The 24,761-nt window shown below is 39.3% G+C and overlaps 4 protein-coding genes, 1 long non-coding RNA gene and 1 pseudogene across 5 annotated transcripts; 2 read left to right on the forward strand and 4 right to left on the reverse strand.

Moving 5' to 3' along the window:
- The first annotated feature begins 394 nt into the window (after window positions 1-394).
- Window positions 395-7,335, forward strand: LOC126785275 (protein TPR3-like). Its single transcript, XM_050510910.1, has 25 exons — window positions 395-533; window positions 1,174-1,297; window positions 1,403-1,582; window positions 1,672-1,785; window positions 1,877-2,035; window positions 2,220-2,403; window positions 2,495-2,624; window positions 2,731-2,801; window positions 2,875-3,025; window positions 3,103-3,212; window positions 3,315-3,384; window positions 3,459-3,532; window positions 3,624-3,719; window positions 3,805-3,900; window positions 4,002-4,129; window positions 4,222-4,456; window positions 4,541-4,693; window positions 4,851-5,000; window positions 5,279-5,389; window positions 5,520-5,699; window positions 5,811-5,939; window positions 6,027-6,122; window positions 6,201-6,389; window positions 6,631-6,797; window positions 6,947-7,335. The coding sequence occupies exons 2-25, from the start codon at window positions 1,197-1,199 to the stop codon at window positions 7,146-7,148; spliced, it is 3,276 nt and encodes a 1,091-aa protein (XP_050366867.1). The 5' UTR covers window positions 395-533; window positions 1,174-1,196; the 3' UTR covers window positions 7,149-7,335.
- A 4,511-nt stretch (window positions 7,336-11,846) lies between these two features.
- On the forward strand, window positions 11,847-13,774 carry LOC126783599 (uncharacterized). Its single transcript, XM_050509098.1, has 3 exons — window positions 11,847-12,066; window positions 13,020-13,078; window positions 13,162-13,774. Exons 1-3 carry the CDS (start codon window positions 11,953-11,955, stop codon window positions 13,532-13,534), a joined length of 546 nt encoding a protein of 181 aa, XP_050365055.1. The 5' UTR covers window positions 11,847-11,952; the 3' UTR covers window positions 13,535-13,774.
- Window positions 13,775-14,188: 414 nt separating this feature from the next.
- On the reverse strand, window positions 14,189-14,832 carry LOC126784700 (phosphoenolpyruvate carboxylase-like; annotated as a pseudogene).
- A 254-nt stretch (window positions 14,833-15,086) lies between these two features.
- LOC126784213 (uncharacterized) lies at window positions 15,087-15,563 on the reverse strand. Its single transcript, XM_050509696.1, has 2 exons — window positions 15,503-15,563; window positions 15,087-15,403 (listed from the first exon to the last, which is right to left on the reverse strand). The coding sequence occupies exons 1-2, from the start codon at window positions 15,561-15,563 to the stop codon at window positions 15,087-15,089; spliced, it is 378 nt and encodes a 125-aa protein (XP_050365653.1).
- A 1,723-nt stretch (window positions 15,564-17,286) lies between these two features.
- On the reverse strand, window positions 17,287-21,801 carry LOC126782496 (uncharacterized). The gene is made up of 3 exons (XR_007670764.1): window positions 21,668-21,801; window positions 18,001-18,037; window positions 17,287-17,394 (listed from the first exon to the last, which is right to left on the reverse strand). It is a non-coding gene; the product is annotated as an uncharacterized LOC126782496 (long non-coding RNA).
- LOC126782495 (ribonuclease TUDOR 1-like) lies at window positions 18,156-21,806 on the reverse strand. The gene has a single exon (XM_050507753.1). The coding sequence runs from the start codon at window positions 21,364-21,366 to the stop codon at window positions 18,652-18,654; it is 2,715 nt and encodes a 904-aa protein (XP_050363710.1). The 5' UTR covers window positions 21,367-21,806; the 3' UTR covers window positions 18,156-18,651.
- Between the last annotated feature and the right edge of the window lie 2,955 nt (window positions 21,807-24,761).

Raw genomic sequence — 24,761 nt, forward strand, 5'->3', positions numbered from 1 at the left:
TTCCAATATTAAAAATCTTCCCATTTGGTTGATTTGAATATATATCCCAAGTTCCCATTGCCAACATCGGGACAACGGTTGGAGTGATTGAATTCATGAACCTAAACCAAATCCTCAAAGGTTGTAAGCTTGTAAGCTTACGAGGAGAGAGTGACAACCACGCTCAGCATGCGAGAACGGGAAGTAATATACGCCTCACAACCGTCACTGTCTCCTTTTGAATAAAGGCAAAGCCAGTTGTATGGACAAAAGCCTTCCAACGCGGACCCACTAAATGCTTGTCTCACATAAACAAACTTATCAATAAGCCTACTAACGTATCATGATAAGCCAGGCTACTTATACGTCCTCGGTGCCAGGCCTCTCACTATATAAACCCCCCCTTCTGTTCTCAGCTACCCTCACAAGTCCCATTAATAAAGAGTTCGCACTCTCTGGCTTTCACAGAAAGCGATAGAGAGAGAGAGAAAGAGAGAGTTGAGTGCTCTGTTCCATCACTCTTTCTCTGTTCTTCTTCTCTGTTTGTTTTGCAGGTAATCTTCTTGTGTTTTAAGTTTTAACCTTTACCTATCTTTGTGAAAAGGCTTCAGCTTTTGCTTCAGTTCCTCCTGCTTTCCCAAACCCCCACCTTCGTCGTCTTCTTCTTCTTCAAAAGAAAAATTCTGGGCGAAATCAACTTTACTGTTTCTTGACCTTGTAGAACCCTAGAATTCTCAGACTTTGGCTCAAGGACCTCTTTTTGCGAAATTCCGAACGTTTTTGTGTAAATTCGGTTTTGGAAGATGATCATAGACCTCTGTGCTGTTTCGATTTTGATTACCAGAAAGAGTTTTCATGCAATTTTGTTTAGACCAGTTTTTTTTTTGGGGGTGTGATTTTGGTGTCTTTTTGTTGATGTAAACCACCGTGTCTTGCAATAGAGTATCAATTTCATAGAGAGAATAAATCTTTTGGAGGCCTATTTGGTTCTGATTAATGATCTACCCTGAAGTGTAACCAATTATGTTTTCACTTTTTTTTTTTGTTCTTTGTTTGACCAGTTGTGATGTTATCATTATAAGCAATCAAAGTGACCCTCATTTTTTTTCTTTGATGGAAGAAATTTTGTGTTTCTTTTTTAATTTCCATCCATCTTTGTGGTTGGTGTTATTGTTCACATTGATTCATCTTCAGGTTGAAGATAATAAGCTGTTCTAATGGCGGCACCACCTGGAACATCGCAATTACTGAGTAAAGACCTTACCATCTTGATCATGCAGTTCCTTCAAGAGGACAAGTGGCAAGAAACGCTTCATAAGTAATCACCATTACCAACTCCCCTTGTCTTCATCTTTAGATTTGTTATGCAGCTCAGGCTTCTTATTTCGAATTTGGGTTTAAATGTTTTTAAATCAACTAATAGGCTTCAGCAAGAATCAGGATACTACTTTGACATGAAGTACTTCGAGGAAATGTTGCTCGGAGGTCATTGGATTGAAGTCGAGAAGTATCTATCCGGTTTCACTAAATTGGATGACAACCGCTACTCGATGAAGATATTCTTCGAAATTCGTAAGCAAAAATATTTAGAAGCTCTAGACAGGTAAGCACTTGAATTTGGTTCATTAATATTTTTCGATCTATATACTTTGATGTAATGTTGTTCTAATTTAATCAGCTAAAATTAATCAGACATGATAGAGCTGCCGCAGTAGATATCCTAGTGAAGGATCTGAAAGTCTTTGAAAGTTTAAATGAAGAATTGTTTAAGGAAATAACTCAGCTGCTCACTTTGAACAATTTTAGGTATGTGGTTATGAACGTTCTGTATTTGAGATTCTAGTTGTTTGTAATGTTATTCCTAACCAGAGTAATGAATTTTATTGGGGTTCTGCAGAGACAATGCTCAACTCTCTGCTTATGTAGATGTAGAAACTGCAAGATTGATGATGACCGAAGAACTTAAGAAGCTTGTCTTGGCCAACCCTTGTTTCCGTGACAAATTACAGTTCCCGAAGCTCAAAAATTCAAGGCTACGGACACTAATTAACCAGAGGTCAAATCCTTTATTCGTTGTAGTTTTTCACTTTGAATTTTATGGTTTGGTCAAATAAGAATAGGTTCCTGTATGCATCAGAAATCAGTTCATCATTTGATTACACAGAGAATCAGTTCATTGTTCTTTCACAATGAAGCTATTCTTTAGTTTGCAAGAACTGATTTTAGAATCCATGTGACAGCTTAAATTGGCAGCATTCCCTTTGTCATAATCCTAAACAAAATCCGGATATAAGAACTCTATTTGTGGATCACACTTGTAGACATCCCGATGATCCATTCGCTCATGTAGCAGCAAATGGTCAGGCTCCACAGATGGGTGTAGTACAGAGAGCTGATGGCTTCATTCCTATCGGTGTAAATGGGGTACACTCATGACTTGATGTATAATTTTACATAGGAGTGATATACATATATGTTCAATCAATGTTGCTTATTATTTTGAATTTACTGTCAGTCCTTCCTGGCCCCAATAGCACATCCACCAAGTCAACCTCCTCTGTCAACATGGATGTCTAACCCCCCCAGTGTCAATCAGTTAGCAGCTTCAGCAGGAGGTATTGGTCTTGGCATTCCAGCAAATCCAGGTAGCGTTATTTACAAGTAGTTTTCACATATCATATTATGCCTGGCCTTTTGGATCATGATCAATTAATGGATTTTACCCTAATAATACACTTGATTGCGATATAGCTTCTTCTTCAGCTGGTCCAGCGAATCCCGAGGATTTATTCAGAATGAGGTTCCCTGCGGCTTCAGGCAGGGTAAGCTTGAGTCCTACTACATGATGAGCACACATTTTTGATTATGGAGCTGATTTATTGATGCACTCTGTAGGTTATAATGCCAGGAATTAATTCAGGCCATGTTTTAAGTCCAGCATTGAATGCAAGAGATGACTTTCCTAAGGCTGTAGCTCGGATACTGAATCAGGGCTCGGTTCCCACTAGCATGGACTTCCATCCTCTCCAACAGACTTTACTTCTAGGTTGGATTATGTGAGATTTCCTTCCCTGGATTTTTCTGTATATTAGCTGTAAGCTGACTAGTTATTTCCTTTACCAGTTGGAACTAATGTGGGGGATATAAGTATCTGGGAAGTCAGTTCTAGGGAAAAGTTGGTATCAAGAAGCTTTCATCCATGGGATATGGCCGCCAGTTCAATGGCATTAAAGGTATGATGCATTATCTGAAATTCTGAATTACAAAATCCGGGTCAAATTTTATGCCACTGGAATCATCCGTATTCTGAACCAGTTTTCATTCATGAATTTCAGGCAACTTTAGTTAAGGATCCAAGTGTCTCAGTTAAGCGTGTACTATGGAGCCCTGATGGTTCGCTATTCGGTAAGTTTGAATATATAGATTAGGATGATAATCTTTTTTGTCTTATATTAAACAGCATTGTATCTTTCAAACAGGAGTTGCATATTCTAAACACATGTTGCAGTTGTATGGTTATTTTGGTGGTCATGACATTCGTCAGCATATAGAGGTAGGTGCCTAGTTTTTACTCCAAATTTATTTTCTGCAACATTTTAATACTTACTGTAAATTTCTTTTCTAATGCTATTATCACTTTCTAGATCGATGCTCATGTTGGAAGTGTGAATGATCTGGCGTTCTGCACCCCAATTAGACAACTCTGTGTTATAACCTGCGGTGATGATAAGGCCATCAAGGTGGAGTTACCAAACAGTTGTTGCATAGTTAGCTGAAACTAATCTAGGATTTCTGAAACTTATATACAATTGCTGTGATCTGCAGGTCTGGGATGCGGCTACTGGATCAAAGTTGTATACTTTTGAAGGTCATGAGGCTCCTGTTCATTCTGTATGCCCTCATAGCAAAGAAAATGTCCATGTGAGGACTTCACTTGATAACTTTTTATTGACTGATGTGTCCTTTATCACCCTTTTTTTCTCTTCGTTTGCTTAAAACTCTCCTGTGTTTCTATGTCTCAGTTTGTCTTTTCGACATCAGTAGATGGACAAATAAAAGCATGGTTATATGAAGTAATGGGTCCCAGGGTTAATTACGATGCTCCCAACCTCTCATGTACAAGAATGGTTTATAGTGCAGATGGTAGCAGGTTAGTCTGTTATTCGGTTATTCCTGCTGTAATATTTCTGCAATCTATGTCTCGTTTGGCAGCATGAAAATCTAACTTTTAAAACAATGCAGGCTTTTTTCATGTGGGACAAGTAAAGATGGGGAGTCTCATGTTGTGGAGTGGAATGAAAATGAAGGCACAATAAAGAGGAACTACCAAGGATTTAAAAACCTATCTTTGGGTGTTGTTCAATTTGACACAACCAGGAACAAGTATTTGGCAGTTGGTGATGACTACGTGCTCAAAGTGTGGGATATGGATAATGTCAATCTCTTGTCTACTATTGAGGCCGAAGGAGGTTTACCAGTACGTTTTCCCAAAACTATTCACATATTATGTTTGCTTCTATTCCACTCTGCTGTATTTATACATTAACTTTCCCTTTTAAAGGCAACCCCTCGTATCCGCTTCAACAAGGATGGTTCGTTGCTAGCTGTTTCTGCCACTGACAACAAAATCAAAGTTTTGGCTACGACAGATGGTGTTCGGTTGATGAGCAATTATAATCATTCACTTTTTGCCTCTAGAAATGCAGCAGAAAAGGTCAGTATTCATTTTCCTGGATAGACCTAAAATAGTTTCAAGAAGGCTGCTTTACTACATAATTTTTTCTGTATGTAGTAACTACATATGTGTGTGTGTGTGTGTGTGTGTGAGTGTGTATCATGAGTTGGGCTGAGTAATTGATCATTCTTGACAGAATGGTAGCACGAGAAGCATGGATGATATTAAGAAACCAAGGTTAAGTGAAGAGCTCAACAGAAGAAAAATCTGGAAGCTCACTGAAATTAGTGACACTGCTCGTATTCGATCTTTGAGGATATCAATGACTACAATAAAAACAGACAAGGTTGGATTTCTTCTCCGCATCAATTAGCTAAAGGGAGTAAGGGACACACAATCACTCTTCATTCACTCCACATATTCTGGGCATCAGTCTAGTACTTCTTCATATAAACGAATAAAACGATAGTCATGTGTCCCAAATTTTTTTTCTCTTATTCATTGATTATGAACATTTGTTTCTGCACATTTATTTTTAAGTGTTGATGTTATTGCCTTTTTTAACAATTTATTGCCGGAATAATAACAAAGGTAACCTACTGACTTCTTCTGTCACTGTTTCAGATTGCAAGGTTGGTTTACACTAATTCAGGAAATGCCATTCTGGCATTAGCATCAAATGGAACCCATCTACTGTGGAGGTGGCCACGAGGTGACCAGAGTACGAGTGGCAAGGTATATTGATATGTTGTTATCCTGTAATGTACTTAAAATAAAAAAGAGATTTTAACAAACCCAGTTTCAATCTGCATCTTCTCTTTTAATCAAAATCTTAAGTGATGCTTTTGCTATAAATGTCATTTAGGCAACAACCAAGGTTTCCCCACGTTTGGTGGAACAAGCTTCAGGCATCCTGATGGTTAATGATCTTACTGGTGCTAAACCTGATAATGCAATACACTGCCTTGCTTTGTCCAAGAATGATTCTTATGTCGTGTCAGCCTCCGGAGGGAAGATATCGTTGTTCAACCTAATGACATTCAAGGTCAACAAACCTTTTAATCTAATAAATTTGGATTTTGGTTCAGTGTTTCCAAATGTTTGTATTGATCATGTAGCCAATAAGAGTATTATAGAAGTACTTGTTTAACTGCAGAACATGTCAAGTTTCATGTCGCCACCACCTGTGGTAACATGTCTTGCTTTACACCCTGATGACAATAATATAGTTGCTGTTGGATGCGATGATTCGACTATTCACATATATAATGTCCGCACTAATGAGGTATGCTGTTTCGTACTATGAATTGCTGTTGTTGCATGCATCCTTAATGAGATGTCTGACTAGGTGGCCATTTTTTCCTCCTTTTAGGCCAGGATAACGCTCAAGGGTCACACTAAGGGAGTTACAAGCCTTGCGTTCTCTCAACTTCTGAAGACACTAGTTTCTTCTGGAGCAGATGCTCAGGTTTGTGTTGACAAGTAAAAAAAAAGCAGGAATTCTCTTTTATGAATACAATCTGATAGTTTGGTGTTCTTTCACCAGATAGTTGTGTGGAGCTCTGATAAGTGGGAAAAGCAGAAGAATAGTTTCTTGGATATTCCAGCTTGGACAACACCTACAGGACTGGTTGGAAGTCATCTACAGTATCAGAAGGATCAGAATCACTTTCTCATTGTACACAGGATTCAACTTGCTGTTTACGAGACCTTGAGGCTTGAATGCCAAAAGAAGGTATTTAAAATCTAATTTTACTTCTGATGGCATGGGGGGGGGGGGGGACTCTAATTGATGACAAATGATAACTTTGATAAATTGACAAGAGCACTAACTCCTGGTACTATTATATATCTATAATGTGCACTGTGATCTGTAACATGCTTGGCATAACACCAATAATGTAGAAATAGAGATGAAGTTGAATCAGCTCTCCTCTCTTTTCAAGACATTACATGTTTTATGTTTCTTGTTTCAGTGGGTAGTAGGAGAATCTTCAGCACCACTCTCCTGTGCAACATTCTCTTGTGACAACCAGTTAGTCTACGCTACCTTTCTGGATGGAACTGTGTGTGTTTTTGCAGCTTCAAATCTTCATATGCAATGCCAGATTAACCCCTACGCTTATCTGCCACCTAATGTCAGGTGATCAATCTTTCTTAACCTTTTCATTGATTCAGATGTGCATGCATTCTCCTACATGATAATATATGATCGTCAACTGTCGATCTGTTATGACTCTAAATCAGTAGTGATTCCTAACCTATTTTGCTTTTTTTTTTCCTGGTTCACAGCTCCGGAACATACCCCTCAGTGGTGGCTGCGAATCCACAAGAGCCAAATCAGTTTGCCGTGGGATTAACAGATGGTACAGTTGTCATGCTCGAACCGCTGGAGTCTGGAGACAGTTGGGGCGTGCCTCCACCAGCAGACAATGGTTACTTCCATGCTTCAATTTCTGCCAATGGCTCCAGTTTGGAACAACTCCATAGCTAAGAAGGCCTAGTTGGAAATACACAGTTCTAGTTAGATCAATAATAAGGCCTTAGAGCCTAGCGTTTTTAGTTTTCTCTCTTTTGGCAATTTTGCCAATATGTATCTCCTGCTGCAATGAGCTCAGACTTTATGCTAATTTCCATTAAATCCGGTATTTTCCAATAATTGCTGAGATGTGTGATGAAAACACTTTTCCTTCTCTTTTCCCAGCTTCATGGTTGATACTTGAGAACAAATAATAGACCATGGCAAGTAATAAATATAGGGCTGCTGTGCGCAGAAGCACTTTACCTTGTGGAAAATTGTTTAAGAATATCCAAAGTTCACCATGAAAGAAATTATGTCATCCAAATCATGGACAAATACTTCTTATTTGTTGGTCATCTTGGCTCTGTTTGCTACTGACCCTAAATCTTAAAACGAAAGCTGCTATTGCCATGGAATTTCATCGATATGGAGTTGCAGGTGATATCAAGTTATGAACAAGTAGAACAGTAAGCAGTGTACTGTGCACTATGTCTTATCGAACCACAAGACTCATGAAGCAAAGCCCAAATCAGCTGCCAAGTCAATCGAGGCCCTAAATGCGTGAGAATTTACTACAAGAACAAGCTTTGGAGCGTTACTCTGCCCGTAGCAGGTTCCCACCTCACGCCTCAACCTATGAAGATCATTTTTTAGAATGTTCGGGGTATGGGCAACACCCCCACTCGTCGAGTCTTGAGTAGGATGGTTCGCAAATACAAACATGCTATTATTAGTATTTCTGAACATTTTATTAATTTAAGTTCACTTAAATCTTCATTTTGGCGTTCTTTAAAGATGTTTCCAGCAGCTGTGAATGACAGGGGGGACCAACTTCCAAATATCTGGTTTTTATGTGATCAAGCTATTCAGCCTACTATGTTACTAGCTACAGACCAGCAGCTCACAATTTCTTGCATTTTGGACAATGTTAATTGTATTTTGACTTAAGTTTATGCAAGAACTACGGTAACAGAGCGTCGCCGGCTTTAAAATGATCTGTTTCATGTTAAAAATGCATTTGTTCAGGGACCCTAGATAGTGTTGGGTGATTTTAATTGTGTCATAGGTGCTCATGAAAAACGAGGTGGAATTCTTCCCAATGTTGTTTCATGTTCAGACTTTCAGGACATGTCAACTAATTGTGAGTTGGTTCATCTTCCTACCAAAGGATTGCCTTATACCTGAACGAATAGAAGGGGTGTTGATGCAAGTGTTGAAATGAGGCTTGACCGGTGTCTTAGCAATTTCTCTTGGATGGATGTTTGGTGCAATTTGGAGTGCACTACTCTTCCTCGTTTTTCCTCAGATCATTGTCCTCTTTTAGTGTCATTTTCAAAGCTTATACCTAACCAAAGATCACCATTTCGGTTCCATCGCATGTGGGTAGATCATCCAAGTTTTCTTTCTTTGGTGAAGGAGGTTTGGCAGGGTTCTCATTTCTATGGTAATCCAATGTTTGTTTTGACTTCTAAGTTGCAGACTTTTAAACAACAGATTCGGATTTGGAATAAAGCTGAGTTTGGGGATGTAAACATAATGGTGGAGAAGTCATTTAATGATTTGCATATAATTCAGCGGGAAATTACTAGCTTGGGTCATTCTGATGACTTGCTTTCCAGAGAGAGTGTTGCCAGTGCTCAAGTTCATGAGGCTCTTTTTCTTCAAGAGAAGTTTTTATGTGATAAATCAAGGATAAAATGGCTTACTGAAGGTGACCGAAATTCTTCTTTCTTCCATGCAATGGTTAAAGTCCGACATCTTAAACAGTCATTATCAACTATGAGAGATGGAAACAGTATTATTGATGACCCAAAAGAGATTAGTGATCATGTGGTAAAATATTTCAATGGCCTCTTCACAGAAGATTCTTTTGTAAGAGACACTGGTCTAGTTTCTCAGGTAATTTCTAATCTCGTGACTACTGAGGATAATACTATGTTAACAGTCATTTCCACATCTGAGGAAATATTTCAGACTATGTGTTCCATGGATCATAATAGTTCTCCTGGTCCGGATGATTTTGGTGGAATTTTTTTTTATGAAGTGTTGGTCAGTTGTTGGTGCAGAAGTAGTCCAAGCTATTCAGAGTTTTTTCAATACTGGATACATTCTCTCCCACTTCAATTCCAATTAAATGATCTTGATTCCTAAAGTCCCTGGAGCAGACACCGTAACGCAGTTGCGTCCTATTACTATGACAAATTTTATTTTCAAGCTTACCCACAAAGATTTTAGCTGACCGTTTGGGAAGTATTGCTACTCAGATTATTTCATCCAACCAAAGTGCTTTTCTTAAAGGCCGCACTATTGCAGACCCCATTATATTGACTTTAGAATGCATTAACCTCTTGAATCGTAATTGTTAGGGCGGTAACATTGTAATTAAGTTTAATGTGCAAAAGGCATTTGACACACTTGATTGAGGTTTCTTACTTCGAGTTTTGAAGGCTTTTGGTTTTTCAGATCTTTTTTGTGACCGGATTAAAGCATTTTTGGGGTTTGCACACTTATCAATTTTAGTTAATGGTGAGATTGAAGGGTTTTTTTCCTTATTCTCGTGGTGTTTGTCAAGGAGATCCTTTGTCACATATTCTCTTTTGTCTTGCGGAAGAGGTTTTAAGTAGAGGTATCACTAAGCTGGCTGAGGATTGACTTATTGATTTACTGTCAGCTCCTCTTGATATTACTCCACCCTCGCATGTTCTATTTGCAGATGACATTATGGTTTTTATGTGGGGTACAACGAGATATTTGAAGAATCTAATGAAGTTTATGGAGGAATATGACTTGAATTCAGGGCAAACAGTCAATAAATCTAAATCGCTTGTGTTCCTTGGGAAATATACTCAACGTAGACGCTTTGTTATCCGGAAAATTTTGGGTGTCAAGCAAGGGTCTCTTCCATTCACATACCTTGGGGTTCCGATTTTTCATAGACGTCCCAAGAGGGTGTATTTTCAGGTCATTGCAGATAGAGTGAGATGCAAGTTGTCCTCTTGGAAATGTTCTCTGTTGTCGCAAGCGGGTAGGATATAACTTATTCAGTCAGTGATTCAAGGCATTTTGGTTTATAGTTTTCAGATTTATGAGTGGCCGGCTGGTTTACTTCATGACCATCAATCTTGGATCAAGAATTTTTTTTGGACTGGAGACCCTTTGAAAGTAGGCATGTCTTTTGTTGCTTGGCGTCACTGTTGTAAACCTAAAGAGGAAGGAGGCTTGAGATTACGTGATCTATTTGAGGCTAATCGTGCTCTTCTAATAAAGAGATGTTGGGAGATGCTCTCATCTTCTTCTCCAGCCTCTATTTTGCTTAGAGCTCGTTTTTTGAAAGATGATTTCATTTCTAACCTATAAACTCTTACAAGAGATCTTCAGTCTGGTTGGGTCTCAAAAAAGTTTGGCCAATGTTTTTAAATTCTTTGTATTGGAGTGTTGGTGATGGTAAGAGGATATCTTTTTGGCAAGATAATTGGTTAGGTGAGCCTATTGCTACTAGTGTTGGAGTAAGTGGCTCTATTCCACTTCATGTTAAGGTGAATGATATTATTGTTGATTCTCATTGGGTTCTCCTAGTAGATTTTATTTCTTAATTCCCTCAAGCAGCAGAAAAAATTGAGCGCATTGCTCTGCCTGATGCAGACACATCTGACTCTCTTTTATGGCCACACTCCTCCTCAAGAATTTTGACAGCAAAGAAGCTTTTGTTTTCTTCTCAAATCATGGTGAACATAAAAATTGTGGTAAAGTGATCTGGAGTAAAGCAATTCAACCCCGCAAAACTCTTGTTGTTTGGAAGCCTCTTCATGGGCGTTTACTAACTGATGAGGTTTTACAACGGCGAAGTTTTTCACTTCCATCTCGTTGCTCCTTTTGTGGAAGTCATGCAGAATCGGGTACACATCTTCTTTTGCTTTGTTCTGAAATTGTGGCTTTATGGAAATGAGTTTGCCTTCTATTTTCTCATTCATTCTCGCCTTGGGGTACCTTGATGAAGTGTTTAATGGTGTTAGTGTTTCAGCGTTCCCAAAACCTAAACGTCAACTTTGGTTTCTAGTCTCATGTAATCTAATTTGATTTATTTGGATCATTAGGAATCTGATGCGTTTCGAAGGTAAGATTTTTAATGTGTTGGAAGCCCAACGTCATCTTTTGGAATTGTTCAGAGAGTCTGTTTTGCATTCTTTTCATCATTACAAAAAGCATCATGATATGTCTATTTTCTATATTTTTGGTATCTCACAACTGTTTGCCAATGCTACCAGCTTCATCCCGTCCTTTAATTAAGGATTTCTTCGCTGAATGTTTGCTATTTACTATGGGTTTTTATATCTATGGTTTTGCATGGGTGAGTGTACACATGCCGAATTAAGCTTTTGTTTATCCTCCTTGTTGGAGTTTATCAGACATATGAGGTCATGTTCTTTTGTCCCACTCATTTGTTAAATAAATAAATAAAAGATTTTTTTAAAAAAAAAATCGAGGCCCTAAATGACAGGTCCCTTAAAATTCCCTCTCAGATTCAGCCACGTGTATTGTGGTTTTTACTTTTCCCAGTATCTGACAGTCCACAAAAGGTCTGTGATTTTTTTACCGGTCACGTTATCTATCTTTTTTTTTTAACAAAACTCTCGGTCCCCTAGTCCTCTAGTGGCTACGAAGAGGCAAACCAACTCTCTCACAATATCCTCAAAACCCTACAAAGCTCTAAAGCCCCCAATTCCCCAAAACCCTAACCCTCTCCTCCCCCTCTCTCTCTCTAGAATTTGTTCCGGGTATGGAGATGGAGAGCTTCTGCTGCAATGGGCTTGTTCTGAATGAGTTGCTCTGCTCTGTTGGGCAGGTTCTGGTGGCTGAGGCTGCCAAGTCTGTTGCTTTCTCTTTCTTGCTGGTATGCTCAATTTGCCTCAATTCAATTCAACTCAATTTAGTTGTTCTAATCAGTTTGCAATTGATTGCTATCTGTTATAATTTCATGGTTCTGACTTGTGAGCTGTTTAGGTCTTTGTGTTTGCTAGGTTGACTGTGCTTAATTTGATGTGGATAATTTTGCTTTGTAATCTCTGAGGTTATATGGAATTGTTGAGATGAATTTTAACTTTCAGGTTTTCAAATATTGGATACATTATAAAGTTATAGGCTATTGTTTCCCGACGTCTTGTTCTAATTCGATTTATGGTCTACTGAGCAGATTTCTGAACTAGGTTATAACATGAGAAAATAATACAACATTAGGCAGAAGAGAATATCTGGGAATATCTTCCTAAAATGTTAAACTTTAAGCCAATATAAATGCATCTTTCCTCATTGTAGACCCTATTGAATTGTATGGATTCGTCATTTTTGATTGAATTTTCAAAACAGGATGGTGAACCATCAGATTTCTAGGCCATAGCTTTGGTCTTGAAAAATAGAGCATGTTTCAGGTCGGTTTTAGACTCATAGTATAGAGCGGAAGAAAACTTGATGAAAATGAATATTGTCGGTCCTGTATTTATTAACAGCTTCCTTCCCTTACCAACCCAAACAATAGTTGTGGGGAATACTTTATCTTTTATGCAAATTTTGTTGTTGGAAATTAGCTTCATGTTGTTGTATGATTGATAGTTCAAAACCACTGTTGGCATGTGGCATGTCTTCTCTTTGTTGAAAACAGAGTAGTTATCCTCTCTCTCTCTCTCTCTCTCTCTCTCTCTATATATATATATATATGTGTGTGTCTGTGGTCCAATTTTATGAACTATTTTATGAAAAATTAGGTTCATCTAGTTGCTCTTTTACCTTCTCTTGGTAAGAAAACTTAGTATCTTATCATTCACTATGAGCTGCATCTGTTTGTTTCAGATGGGATCTCTACCTAACAGCGCCTATGTTTTGCCCAAAGAACCTGACACAGTAACAGGGTCAGTAGTTTTACTTCTGTTTCTTGACTTTTTTTTATTATCCTTCTGGGGTAAATTCCACTAACATAAACTTTTGCCTGCAGATTCCCTATCACTGATCTCTATGCTGAGATGAAACCTGGTTCTGGGAACTCGGATGCAAGTGAAACTGACGACGACGAAGACGGTGATGAGGAGGGTGGTGATGACCAGGATGAGGAAGCAGGAGATGAGGAGGACGCCTCTGGGGACGAAGCTGAGGGCAAAGAAGATCCAGAAGATGTGCCTGCGGCTAATGGTGATGGTGCCAGTGAAGAGGATGATGATGATGAGGAGGAGGAGAAAGAAGATGACGACGACGACGATGATGACGACGATGACGGTGGGGATGAAGAAACGGAAGATGACGAGGAAGACGAGGAAGATGAGGAGGACGAGGATGACATACCCCAACCACCTGCCAAGAGGAGAAAATGAAATAGTCTGTACTATATGTTTCTTATTTTCAGCTGTTTTCTTTGTTGGGAATCAGGTAGTAGGAGTGAGTATTTAGGTGGTCTGTCCACATATGTTAGAAATATTGAGAGTATCTGTGAACAAGCTGTCAATTTTCCGATATCTACATCTTTCAATTATTAATTCTCCATCGTACATTCTGAATGTCTGTAGACTATTGATGTCTTAAACAAGTTAATGTGATTAAATTGTTTAAGAAAACCATAGTATTGAACTATCTATAGATTTGACAGATAAAGACATCTATTTATCCTGTACTGTTTGTCAAAATGTAATATCAAATACGTAAGACTTGCGCGGGAAATTACACATGACAAATCCCTTTGGGATGCTAACAGATGCTTCATAATATAGAATCAGTATCTGTAAGGCGCTACCCATACACGGAGGACAACATAAAACACATTTCTTGCTTCTGTTGCAAACATCTAGGAACATCATCTTTCTGTGGGCGAATTTGTGGAGATAAACACAATATATGATTTTATCAATCCCTAAAAAAATGCCTCATAGTTGACAGAATAGAAACATTCATCTAGTTTAAAGCAAAGAAACATAAAACAGAAAAATAAGGAAGCTACAATTGAGCATGAGTTTAGTGTGAAATTGTGGAGTTCAACCAGTGTTGTTCATCCCAGCAGCAATACCATTCATGGTCAAAATCAGTGTCCTCTAGACCTGGAGCATATTCGCTCGTCGGATTAAGCTTGACGAACTCTGTTGCTGGTTCCTTTGACGGCTTAACTTGAACATGGTTGTTTGGATCACGGATTTGCTTCAGTGTATAGGCTTGGCAGACATTTAGTGTTGTAGTATACGAATCACGCAGAACAAGTCTCTGTCTCAAGAGAGGATCTCCTTCCAGAAGATCTCTGTGGCCAGCAACCTGAAGTAGGAGACCTTTCGTATGTTCGTAATTAGTCCTCAGCCGCTCCCCAAATTTCCAGTCTTTTGACACCAACAGCTTATCATACAGGGCTGCAATGCCCGGGTCTCCCTTGGCAAACACCATCTCAATTAAATCAATGGTGACTCTGAAGAATGGCCATGTATTGTAACATTTCCCAAGCATTGCGAGATTGTTGGGATCCTTGTCTATGACTTGCTTAAATGCTGCTCCAAAACCAAGCCACACTGGTAAGTGAAACCTTGTCTGAGTCCATGCAAAGGTCCATGGGATTGCCCGAAGTGATTCGATCCCGCCACTTGGCTCTCTCTTCGATGGACGACTCCCCTATGTTCATCCGACCATACTCCATTCCAGTGTCATACTTCCAGAATATTAACTGCCATGGCTTAGTCTTGTTTGAATCATCATACGAAATTTCAAATCATATATGCAACCAAACTATAATTAATGAACTTTATAATTTTTTTAATGGCAAATCACTTGATTTTTGGAAATTTTGCATGTGTTACAATGAAAAGAAATTCATATTCCAAGTATTTCAACTCCAATAATCACTTATTCGAAAGCTATAAGGGTTAGGGCCCTTGAAATTTCTGATCATGATTAACAAGGAACAGTAAAAGAGCTAGCAGGATTAATGCGGAAAGCAAAATCCCAAGCATAGGAGAACTTGATAGTAGCACCAGGTGATAACTGGGCGCCCTTGATGAGTAGATAAGTGATAACATCTTCCTGCTTTAGGATACTAGGACTGACCGGCTCTACAGTCTGAAATGCCTTGCAGGTCACTCTTATATTGAATTGAGCACACTTGCAGGTGTTGGACACCACCACATTCCATTCGGGTTTGCCTTGAACCACTTTCCCACTTTTGGTGCTTTCGATTTTAAGGTCGTTATTAGTGCAAACAATGCATAATCCTGCAATGAGTTAAGATTAAGATGACTGTGAGTTTGTGAGAGATGTTGAAAATGACTGGAGCAGAAGTTTAAGTGAAGAAATGAGCTATGCTACTTTACCTTGGCTAAGGAGACTGAAGAAAGCAATGATGATAATAAGAGACTTGGCAATGGTGGACATTGTTTAGAATGCTTTTAACTTTGAGACTTCTAGCTGTGGTAACTGGTAAGTTGTCAATCTCTGGTGGAAATGGATGGTGTCTAAAGGGTCTTATTTTTATTGAACTGCGTCATGAATGCTAGTTAATAACTTTCTGTATATACAATTTTTTTAATAGAGTATATACATTTTTGTGATGAAGGAAAGTACCAATGAATTAACTGGAACACCTTAATGGCAATGTGGGAATACATCCCCTTTGGCTGGTTGTCATGTATTGTTGGTATGGAGTACATTCCCTTCCTAATCTAACTGTTGAATGCAATTAACCTATGTATCTATATATAAACGATGTCAAGAGTCCAAGTCAAGACAATATGGATATATCATATATGTGAATTGCATGTTAGACTCAAATCCTTCCCTAATATATGTTGTACGTGCGATTCTATATGTGGCCGAATATGAGAAGCGCCATTGAGAGGATACAATCATCGGAGATGTAAGTTTTAAGTGGTATCATAATGCAGGTGCATGCTAATAATAGCCCATGCCTTCATGGGAACCTCATTTACTCAAAAACTAAAGTTGTGATACATACAATGCGAAAATAGTTTTCGCTAGGAGGGAAAACATGGTCATTAGACCTAAATTATACATGAAAAATATGAAAGTAATACAGTTAAACAACTGAATTCAAGAGCACGCAATTTGAGAAGAGATTGGATAGAAAGGAAACTGAGTGTCCCAGGCATAGGTGAAGTTGAAATTTGCATTGGCATAGACAGGTCGACCATTCTTGACCAGACACTCGATCGCCACCAGAATCCACTGTTCGAAATCCATTGCAGCTTAGTTGAACATTCAGTAGAGTACATGAGCAACCGTTGGTGATCTCCACATTCCACTCCGGCTTGTTTTGGACCAACTTTCCAGTCTGAGATTGGTTAATTGACATACTTTTCACTGTTTTACAGTGCCATAATCTAAACAGTGGCCTGCAGACAAACTCGGATCAAGTTATGATGAAAGACATGTATTAGTGACTAGCTAGACTTAGAGGGCGAGATTACCTTCAACAATGAAACCGAAAAGGAAAACCATGCAGAGAAACTTCATGTATTGCTACTGCGTTTGATTACAGAACTTCATGCTCACATATAACCCCTCAAGTAACCGTTCAAACTTCACAGTTAACCATGATCAGTATGGTTACCTTTTTTTTTTTTGAAAGCGTACGGTTACCCTTTATATCCTAAAGTACCTAAACGTATGGCAGTTTTGTGTCATGTTTTGTAATGGTAAATCTGGAATTGGGTGTTGATATAAAAAAGAAAATCACCTTTTCCAGAAGGAACTGTAATGTAGACTTCTATTTGATTTGGAGCAGTATGCATTTCTTAAATATAACCAATACTTAAGATGTTTATAATCCAAATCACTTTCAGTTGCAATACATTATTGGATTGTTGAAATCTGGAACATGTGTATTAAAAAAAGTAAGCTAACTGCTTGATTAAGGCCCTTAATTCTGATCAACAAGGAACACTAACAGAGTCAGCAGGCTCTATACTGTAAGGTGTACCCCAAGCATAGGAGAACTTCACAGAAGCACCAGAAGCCAAGATGCCTCCGTTGATGAGTTGATATGTGTTAATACCTATCTGCGACAAGATCGAAGAGCTCACCGGCTCTACAGTTGAAAATCCAATGCACCTCAGTTTAATTTTGCCTTGAGGGCACTTGCAAGTGTTTGTCACCACCACCTTCCATTCAGGTTTGCCTTCAACCACTCTTCCACTCCGGGCTGTATTGATCTTAATGTCCTTATTAGTGCAAGTAACACATAACCCTGCAACATAACATTATGATCGATAGATTCAGTCTCATCCATTCCAATACACACCAAAAACAAGAAAAAAAATATTGAAGCTCATATTTCTGTATTGAATAACAGACTGATCACTGGTTAATGATTATGAGACTAGCTATTCTGAGAGGTGTTGCATATGTCTGGAGCAAAAGTTTACCATGGTTAATGAGACTGAAGAGGACAATGACAATGACAGAGGTGGCGATGGTGGCCATTGTTAACTGAGAATGCTTCAGATCTTTGATTGTGGTAAATCAATGTTTGGTGGAGACTATAGCCCCATCTATGGTCTTATTTATATTGATCTGTGGAATGAATTTCTGGTTGAAAATTCTGTGTGCATTCCACTTCAGGATATTATACCATTCCCTCACCATTCCCTTCCTCGTTGGTCACATAAATTTACTACCTAAATTGATTGTTGCGTACAGCTAATCTATATATTCGATGAATTCTGACGTTTTAGTCCGTCTCTGAATTTACTTCCAACCTCATCTATTCTAATTTTCTGATACATAATTCATGAAAATCAGGGAGATAAGTCCTTCAAGAGATTAATGGAAATTAAAATAAAATGAAGTGTACCAGGCTGACCACGAACTGTTTAGGATACCGACTGCATCTGCAGGATTAAAGGATCCAAACAACACACTAGTTATTTAACACTCTTTGCTACTTTAGACTCTTTAGTAGAATACATGTTTGATATATCAGTAAGAGACCAAGAGCAAATGAGCAATGCTAATGCAGATTATAGTGTGCCAAACATGGATCAAACTATAAAAGTTCAATATGCTGTAAATCTAGCTGAACTTCGTTTCCAGAAAAAATAAAATATCTTCCTTTCCGAGGAACATCCATATATTAAACATTGGTAACCAGTGTAACTCCAACGCGTCACATACTATGATACAAAATGGCTTAGCACCCTTATCAATAATGTAAAAAACATGGAAAAGGGGATTCTGTTTGTAGAATATTTTATGCAATGGTAAACAACAGATCAAGTATAAATCTTTAGACAGGATACCTGAATTTTTCATTTGTTAGACTAATAATAGACCGGTTTTGGTCCAACCTCAAGAATCCCAAACTTAAACTTGCTCTTGTTTCTATTTTTCTAACTTCTCTACCACAAACAGAACATAGTCTTCAATGATCAATAGTATTAGTAGTACACCATCATCACTTCTGCTAGCAGTCTTTGTCATGGGACGAGCCTTGTACTCATGAGCATCAGTATCTCTCTCTTTCCCACATGCCTCGCCGATATGTCTTTGCTTCGTCCTGGAACTCTCTCAATGTTTCCGAAGACTTCCAAAATTTCTTCTCTTTGTCCAAGCTGGCAAATCCATCTAGAACCATGGCAGCATTTATACTCATCTCATCATCACCAGCCTCAAGAGTTACCATAAGAGTTGGTCCAGTTCCCTGACCCTTAACAACTTTTCCTTCTGAAAGATCCCTTCCCTCAATCAAGGCCCTGAACTCTCTTCCCGATGTTTGCTCTCGCAAGTACTCAAGTGCTTCTTTACCAAAATTATCCTCCACGCTTGGGACTTTAACATATGCAAGGCTGCATAGTTGTGCGAGGCCAGGTGCAGTGGCAAGAGAAGAGTCAAGAGGCTGTAACTGATTGGAAGGGACAACCTCTTGATCACCGTAATCAATGTAGAACACTTCATATGTGTCTTGAGAGGATTCTTCAGCTGCTTGAGCATTGACAATCATTGCACGGTTCCAAGAATCATCTTCACTAAACTGAGCAAGGACAATGTCACCATTCTTAGGCTTGAATCCGATATTGGTGACTGGATCAGCTTCTTGAAGATTCAAAGAGTTCAGCTGTTGCTGAATAGAGCCAGTGGTTTGGTCCTCAATGATCCGAACATAAAATTTACCGTTATTCAAGAAAACCTCTGTAACTTCAACATTTAGCACCTCTTTCTGTTTGTTGGAAACTTCCTGACCTTCATCATACTTCTCCCAAATTTTCAATTTCTGCTGTTTGGCATACTTTTGAGCTTTTTCAAGAAGGTGAGCATCCGGAATCCTACTGCAATTACCAAAGGGAGTATATTTTGCAAGGCCAGCTTCAACGAGGGCAATTGACATATTCATCCCCGACTGCCATAAAGTTCCCACAAAAGTTCCAGATTTGTCAACACTCTCCACTTCAATCTCGACATCTCTTTGCATTATTCTTCGCTTCATCACTGCAATTGCTTCATCAGAGAAGGGTTCATCACGACGCGGACATCTCACACATGAGAAAGAGAAGGCAATGCTGCATGTTTCCTTGGGAAGATATAGCTTAAAGCGATGACCACTGAGAACATATTCCACAATGGCGTGAATTTTCCTATTTTGCTGCATGAATGGCAAGAACTCACTTGCTTTCTTGGCAGGCTCAATTGTCAGGTCTCTAAAATGCATGACTGAGGCCTCCTTAGAAGAATGTTGTCCTTTATTGTTGGCAATAGCTCGTGATTCAGCAGCAAGAAGAGCATCATAATGGTGCGACCTCTCCTCAAAATCTTGATGTCTAATAACGGTGCCTAGGCCACGTGCAACAACTAGCTCAGCAATATTCCCCCCAACCTGGTCGCATGCATCTTTCTCAACAGCCTTCAGAAAGACTGATCCAAAATCCATTGAATCTCCAAGGCCAGCCTTCCTAGAATACTCCAATTGAACACTCACTTCGCGACCAATCAGGCGTGACCTCAGCAACTCCTTGGCTTCCCGTGCATATGGAGCCGGCTTTTCATCTCTACGAGGGTTCCCCATCTTCGGACACCTAATGCTAGAAAGATTGACTTTCCTCTCTGCTAGTGGACTGCTAGATGGAACAGAATCATCAGCCACAATGATGCAGTCCCCACTCACTACCTCCACAACCATTCCTGTGAAACTCTTGTCATGAATTGCCTTTGAGCCTGTAGCTGGGGGTATATAGTTCTTCCAAATCCTCAACCTGCTTTTCTTAGCAGCAAGCTCTGCAGCCTTCAGCTGTTTCTTTGCATCTTCCTCCATTAGGTTTGCGCTCCATTCAACGTATTTTGCATAACCATTCTCCACAAGCTCCAGCCCCAAGTTCTTCTCGGATTCTTGTTCGAGATAATACACTGACCCAATCAAATTGCTGAACTTGTCAACCCCTTGTAGAATAATATGCACGTCCTTGTTTAAAACACAAGCTTCTGTCAGGAATTTAGATTCCAGTGCATATGGTTCAGCAACTTGGTCAATTTCTGTTGTTCCATGACTCTTTTCCATTGAGGGGGCCCGAGTTCCTGCAACTAGCACATGGACAAACTGAAACTCCGGAAGCAAGTAAACCCGCAATGTGCTTCCATCGCGAACCTGCTCCACTAAAGCTTCCTTGAGCTGACCCTTATTTTCTGCTAACAAACTCAATGCATCAAAACTGTTGCTTGGAGGTAGAAACCTAATGGATTCCTCAGCAGCACCTGGAACCCGAGTCCAGCAACCACGACCTTCAGTCTTTGCTTTTTGCTCAAGACTACGCAGTTCTTCAAGGTAAGGATCGGCTTCTACAACCTGTCTCTGCTGACCCTGTGGCTGACTCTGCGGCTCCCTGACCTTTGCCCACCCTTGAGAAACAACAAACCTTGCTACATTGTCGTTGCTGTTAGCAAGAACGACAGAACCAAACTCCCGGCCAATGGATTTTTTAACAACATAGTCCACCTTAAAGACAACCTCTTCTCCTAAGCACAGCTGCCTCAGATACTCCCTGCTGTACCATGCAAAGGGTTCATCGACGCCGTCCTTTCGGGCCAGCCTGGGCGCCATAAGAGAGGACAGAGTGATGGTTCTTTCGAGTGGTACTCCAGTCTTGTTTGAGTTCAACTCAATGATGACGAGTGTATCCCCTGAAGGGACAGCCTTTACTTTCCCTTTCACCCATCCTGCTGGTGTTGCCATCGAGACTAATCAAAACAGCGTTGTTAGTTTGCTTAAAATCAGAATCAGAGTGTTCTGTTTATAAGTTTTATGCATTGTTTGTGTTGGATTGAGGTATATATAGAGGGCCGAAACCAGACTAGATTTCCTATCCTGATCATAGTAGGATTCGAATTACTGATAATTGTAAATTATAGATTTCGTCGATCTATTCCGAGTGTAAATAGGAATCCTGTTACTGTCTAGTAAAGTGAATTCAGAATTTGTTTGCAAACAGAAACATAAACCAATGGCCTGTAAAGATAGCAATGAATTGGAGAACCTGAAGAGAATAATGCGAGTAATGACTGCGGCTGTTGCGGATGGGTCCACCCACATCTGACATCAGATTCTTTTCCGGCGACGGTGGTGCCGCCTCTGGGTTCCGCCGGTTCAGCTGGATGCCTTCCGTTTTTTTTCCTTGGATTCTCTGATCAACTTCTGAATTACCAGGCAAAAGAGACGGACATGTTGCTTGTGTGGGCCTGGATTGGATATTTGGGCAGGAGTAAAGATGATTTATTTTCCTTCGTTTTACCATTACAGTTTTACTGTGATGTTACCCTATTTACAAATTTGCTATATTTTTTTAATTTTAAAGAATCAAATTTGCTATATAGGAAATTTTAAAGTAGTTATTGTTATATGAGTTAATCTAGTATACATCAATGTATGTTATACATTCCACATCCGACGGTTAATAATGAATATTATTTTTTTGATCACACTTACAAAACAATATCAACCGTCGGATGTAAGATGTATAGCATACATTGATGTATACTAGAATTTTCCGTTATTGTTGTGTCTGTTCAATGGTGCTTTCCCAGAAATGGAAACCCTACTTCTGATAAGTTTCCTTTTATACCCTTTTCTAAATTGGAAACTAACTTCCGTCGTCAATAACTTTCACGTACGACTTCTGATTTGAATGCGTGACGCGTCCACGAACTCGTATCGACGAGCCCTACAACTTTTGTGAATGAAGTTTTCGCAAATGAGCGACGGAATAAAAGTCGATATTCACGTCGCGAAAACGTAACGTTTTTCTAAATAAACGTTCCGAGAACGTTTCCGTTCTTATTTCGTAATGTCGCAAACAACCAAAATTCATTTTAAATGAATTTCACAACTTTATAGAAATTAAATCAAACCAAACATCGTTCCGAAAAATCGGGTTATTACACATCCATTTGAATGTGTTTGTTGTTTTGAATTGTGTATAAATTTTATTGTATTATGATTCCACTTAAGCTTAAGAAACTCGATATAGTTATAATACATTTGAATCAAATGTATTATAATAGTTTGAATCAATTCAATAAATTTTAAAATAAAAACTAGAGTTTTATTGATTTTGTTGGACTATGAGCATTTTGGGAAAATTAGGGAGGTCTAAATACCATTTTAGTTGTTTGTCAAAATAGATTGGAGGTCTGATTACAAAGAGGTTTAAATACCGTTTTTGGAGATATGAATAGAAGTTTCCTTAGTAAAAACCTCAATTTACAAATAGAGAAAGAATCGATGAGTGAGGTGGCCGGATTTATCTACGGTCTATTGGGGGTAACATAATAGGAAATGTGATATATACTATTAGAATTGATTATACTTTATATGTTTTTTTTTAAATTATTACGCAAGGTCTTGAACTAACAAGGGAAATTTACAAAACAACACGAACATACTTCCGCTCTCAATTTGGAAGTCACGGTACTTGAAAGTATGTGAAATTTCTAACTACTAGCAATAACCCTAGAAGAAAACTAGAAATATAATTAGAAACCAAACATCTCAATGTTGAGTCTTTGCAGTTGACCCCAAATAAACCATTAACAATGCCATGTTAGCACGACTAACTTATTCATGACACCTTGAAAGAACCTCAACCAGGGAGAGAAACCCTTAAAGAAGTCCCTTCAGAACCCTTCAAACCTCAAATAAACCATTAACAATGTCCTGTTAGCACGACTAACTTATTCATGACACCTTGAAAGAACCTCAAGCAGGGAGAGAAACCCTTAAAGAAGTCCCTTCAGAACCCTTCAAACCTTCCTGGGTATTCAGAATCACCAGCCGAACAAGCACCTCAATCTGCTTGACACTCGCCCCCCCCCCCCCCCCACCTAGTTTCAACTTCCGCTTCGGCCCAAACTTTTTCTTCTTTGGCCCAACCTTTTCCTGGCCTGCCACACCCTCAGCCACCTTGGGCTTGTTTTATGTCCAACCTTTTCCTCTTTGGTGGGCCGAAAGCCAGAAGCCCATATTGATGGGGGAGGATGAGCTCCGCCTGAAATTGCAGCTCAAGCGGCGCCTACACCACCATCACTGGATCCACAACATGGCTCCTCTAGCTCATGACCACCATATCCATATCAGCTCGCCTCTTACCTCCGCTCACTTGAGGCGGTGCTGGCAAGGCGAGCAACTCCTCCTGCATCGGTAGGGGAACCACTACTTCAGAAACCAAAGGCGGTACCATTGTTCAGAAACCAAAGGAGGTACCACCGCCTCAACCTGACCAAACTTGGCTACCAGCTCCACCACCGTTACGCCCGGGAGAGAGAATACCAACACAGGAGGTATTACTGTGCATACAAATTTTTGGGTTGGTATTCTGGAATCACTTCACTCATTAAATTCTTAAGATTTAATATACTAATTTGTGTTGTGAGAATGAAAGTAATCCAAAAATGATACTTCACCCTTCGATTGTATCATTCACTAATATGTGAAACTCTAAGTTTATTATTCAAAGTTATCGTTTCAAAACTAAGAACAAAGAACTTGAGAGAAAACTGGCTTCAAAGGAAATGCAGAGTCCCAAGCATATGTGAAGCTGAAACTCCTATGCCCAGCTATTACGTCACCACTGTTAAGGTAACAAATGCTACCAGATGGCCCTAGGATTGAAGGATCAACGTCTTCAACAGTTTGAAACCCATTGCAATTGAGTTGAATAGCCAACAAATTCTCGCTTGTTTTTGACTTGCTTTCCAGTTGTTATATGCGTTACTTGAAGATTTTACAAGCTGTAATCGTCACATTCACCTACAACATGATGCACATAACATCAAGTATATGGCAACAAACATGTTATATCACTCGATCATTACAACGATTTTGACATGAGAATGCAATTTTATGTATAAATCGGAGGATATATACATACATAGAGGCCCCATCAAGGACATACGTCCACAACTCTCCAAAAATGCGACTTTCTCAGTTTTTTCAACGATCACACGCCGGTGACGAAGTTTCTCTCACTAGACGGTGTCCATGCCTCTACTTGGAGCTACTTATTGACAGTGGAACCGCCCACTACTAGTTTCTCATCTCCTCTGGCGAAACTTGAACTCTCAGGCAATCTTGTT

This window comes from Argentina anserina, chromosome 2 (genome assembly GCF_933775445.1).
Source record: "Argentina anserina chromosome 2, drPotAnse1.1, whole genome shotgun sequence".
NCBI lineage: Eukaryota > Viridiplantae > Streptophyta > Magnoliopsida > Rosales > Rosaceae > Argentina > Argentina anserina.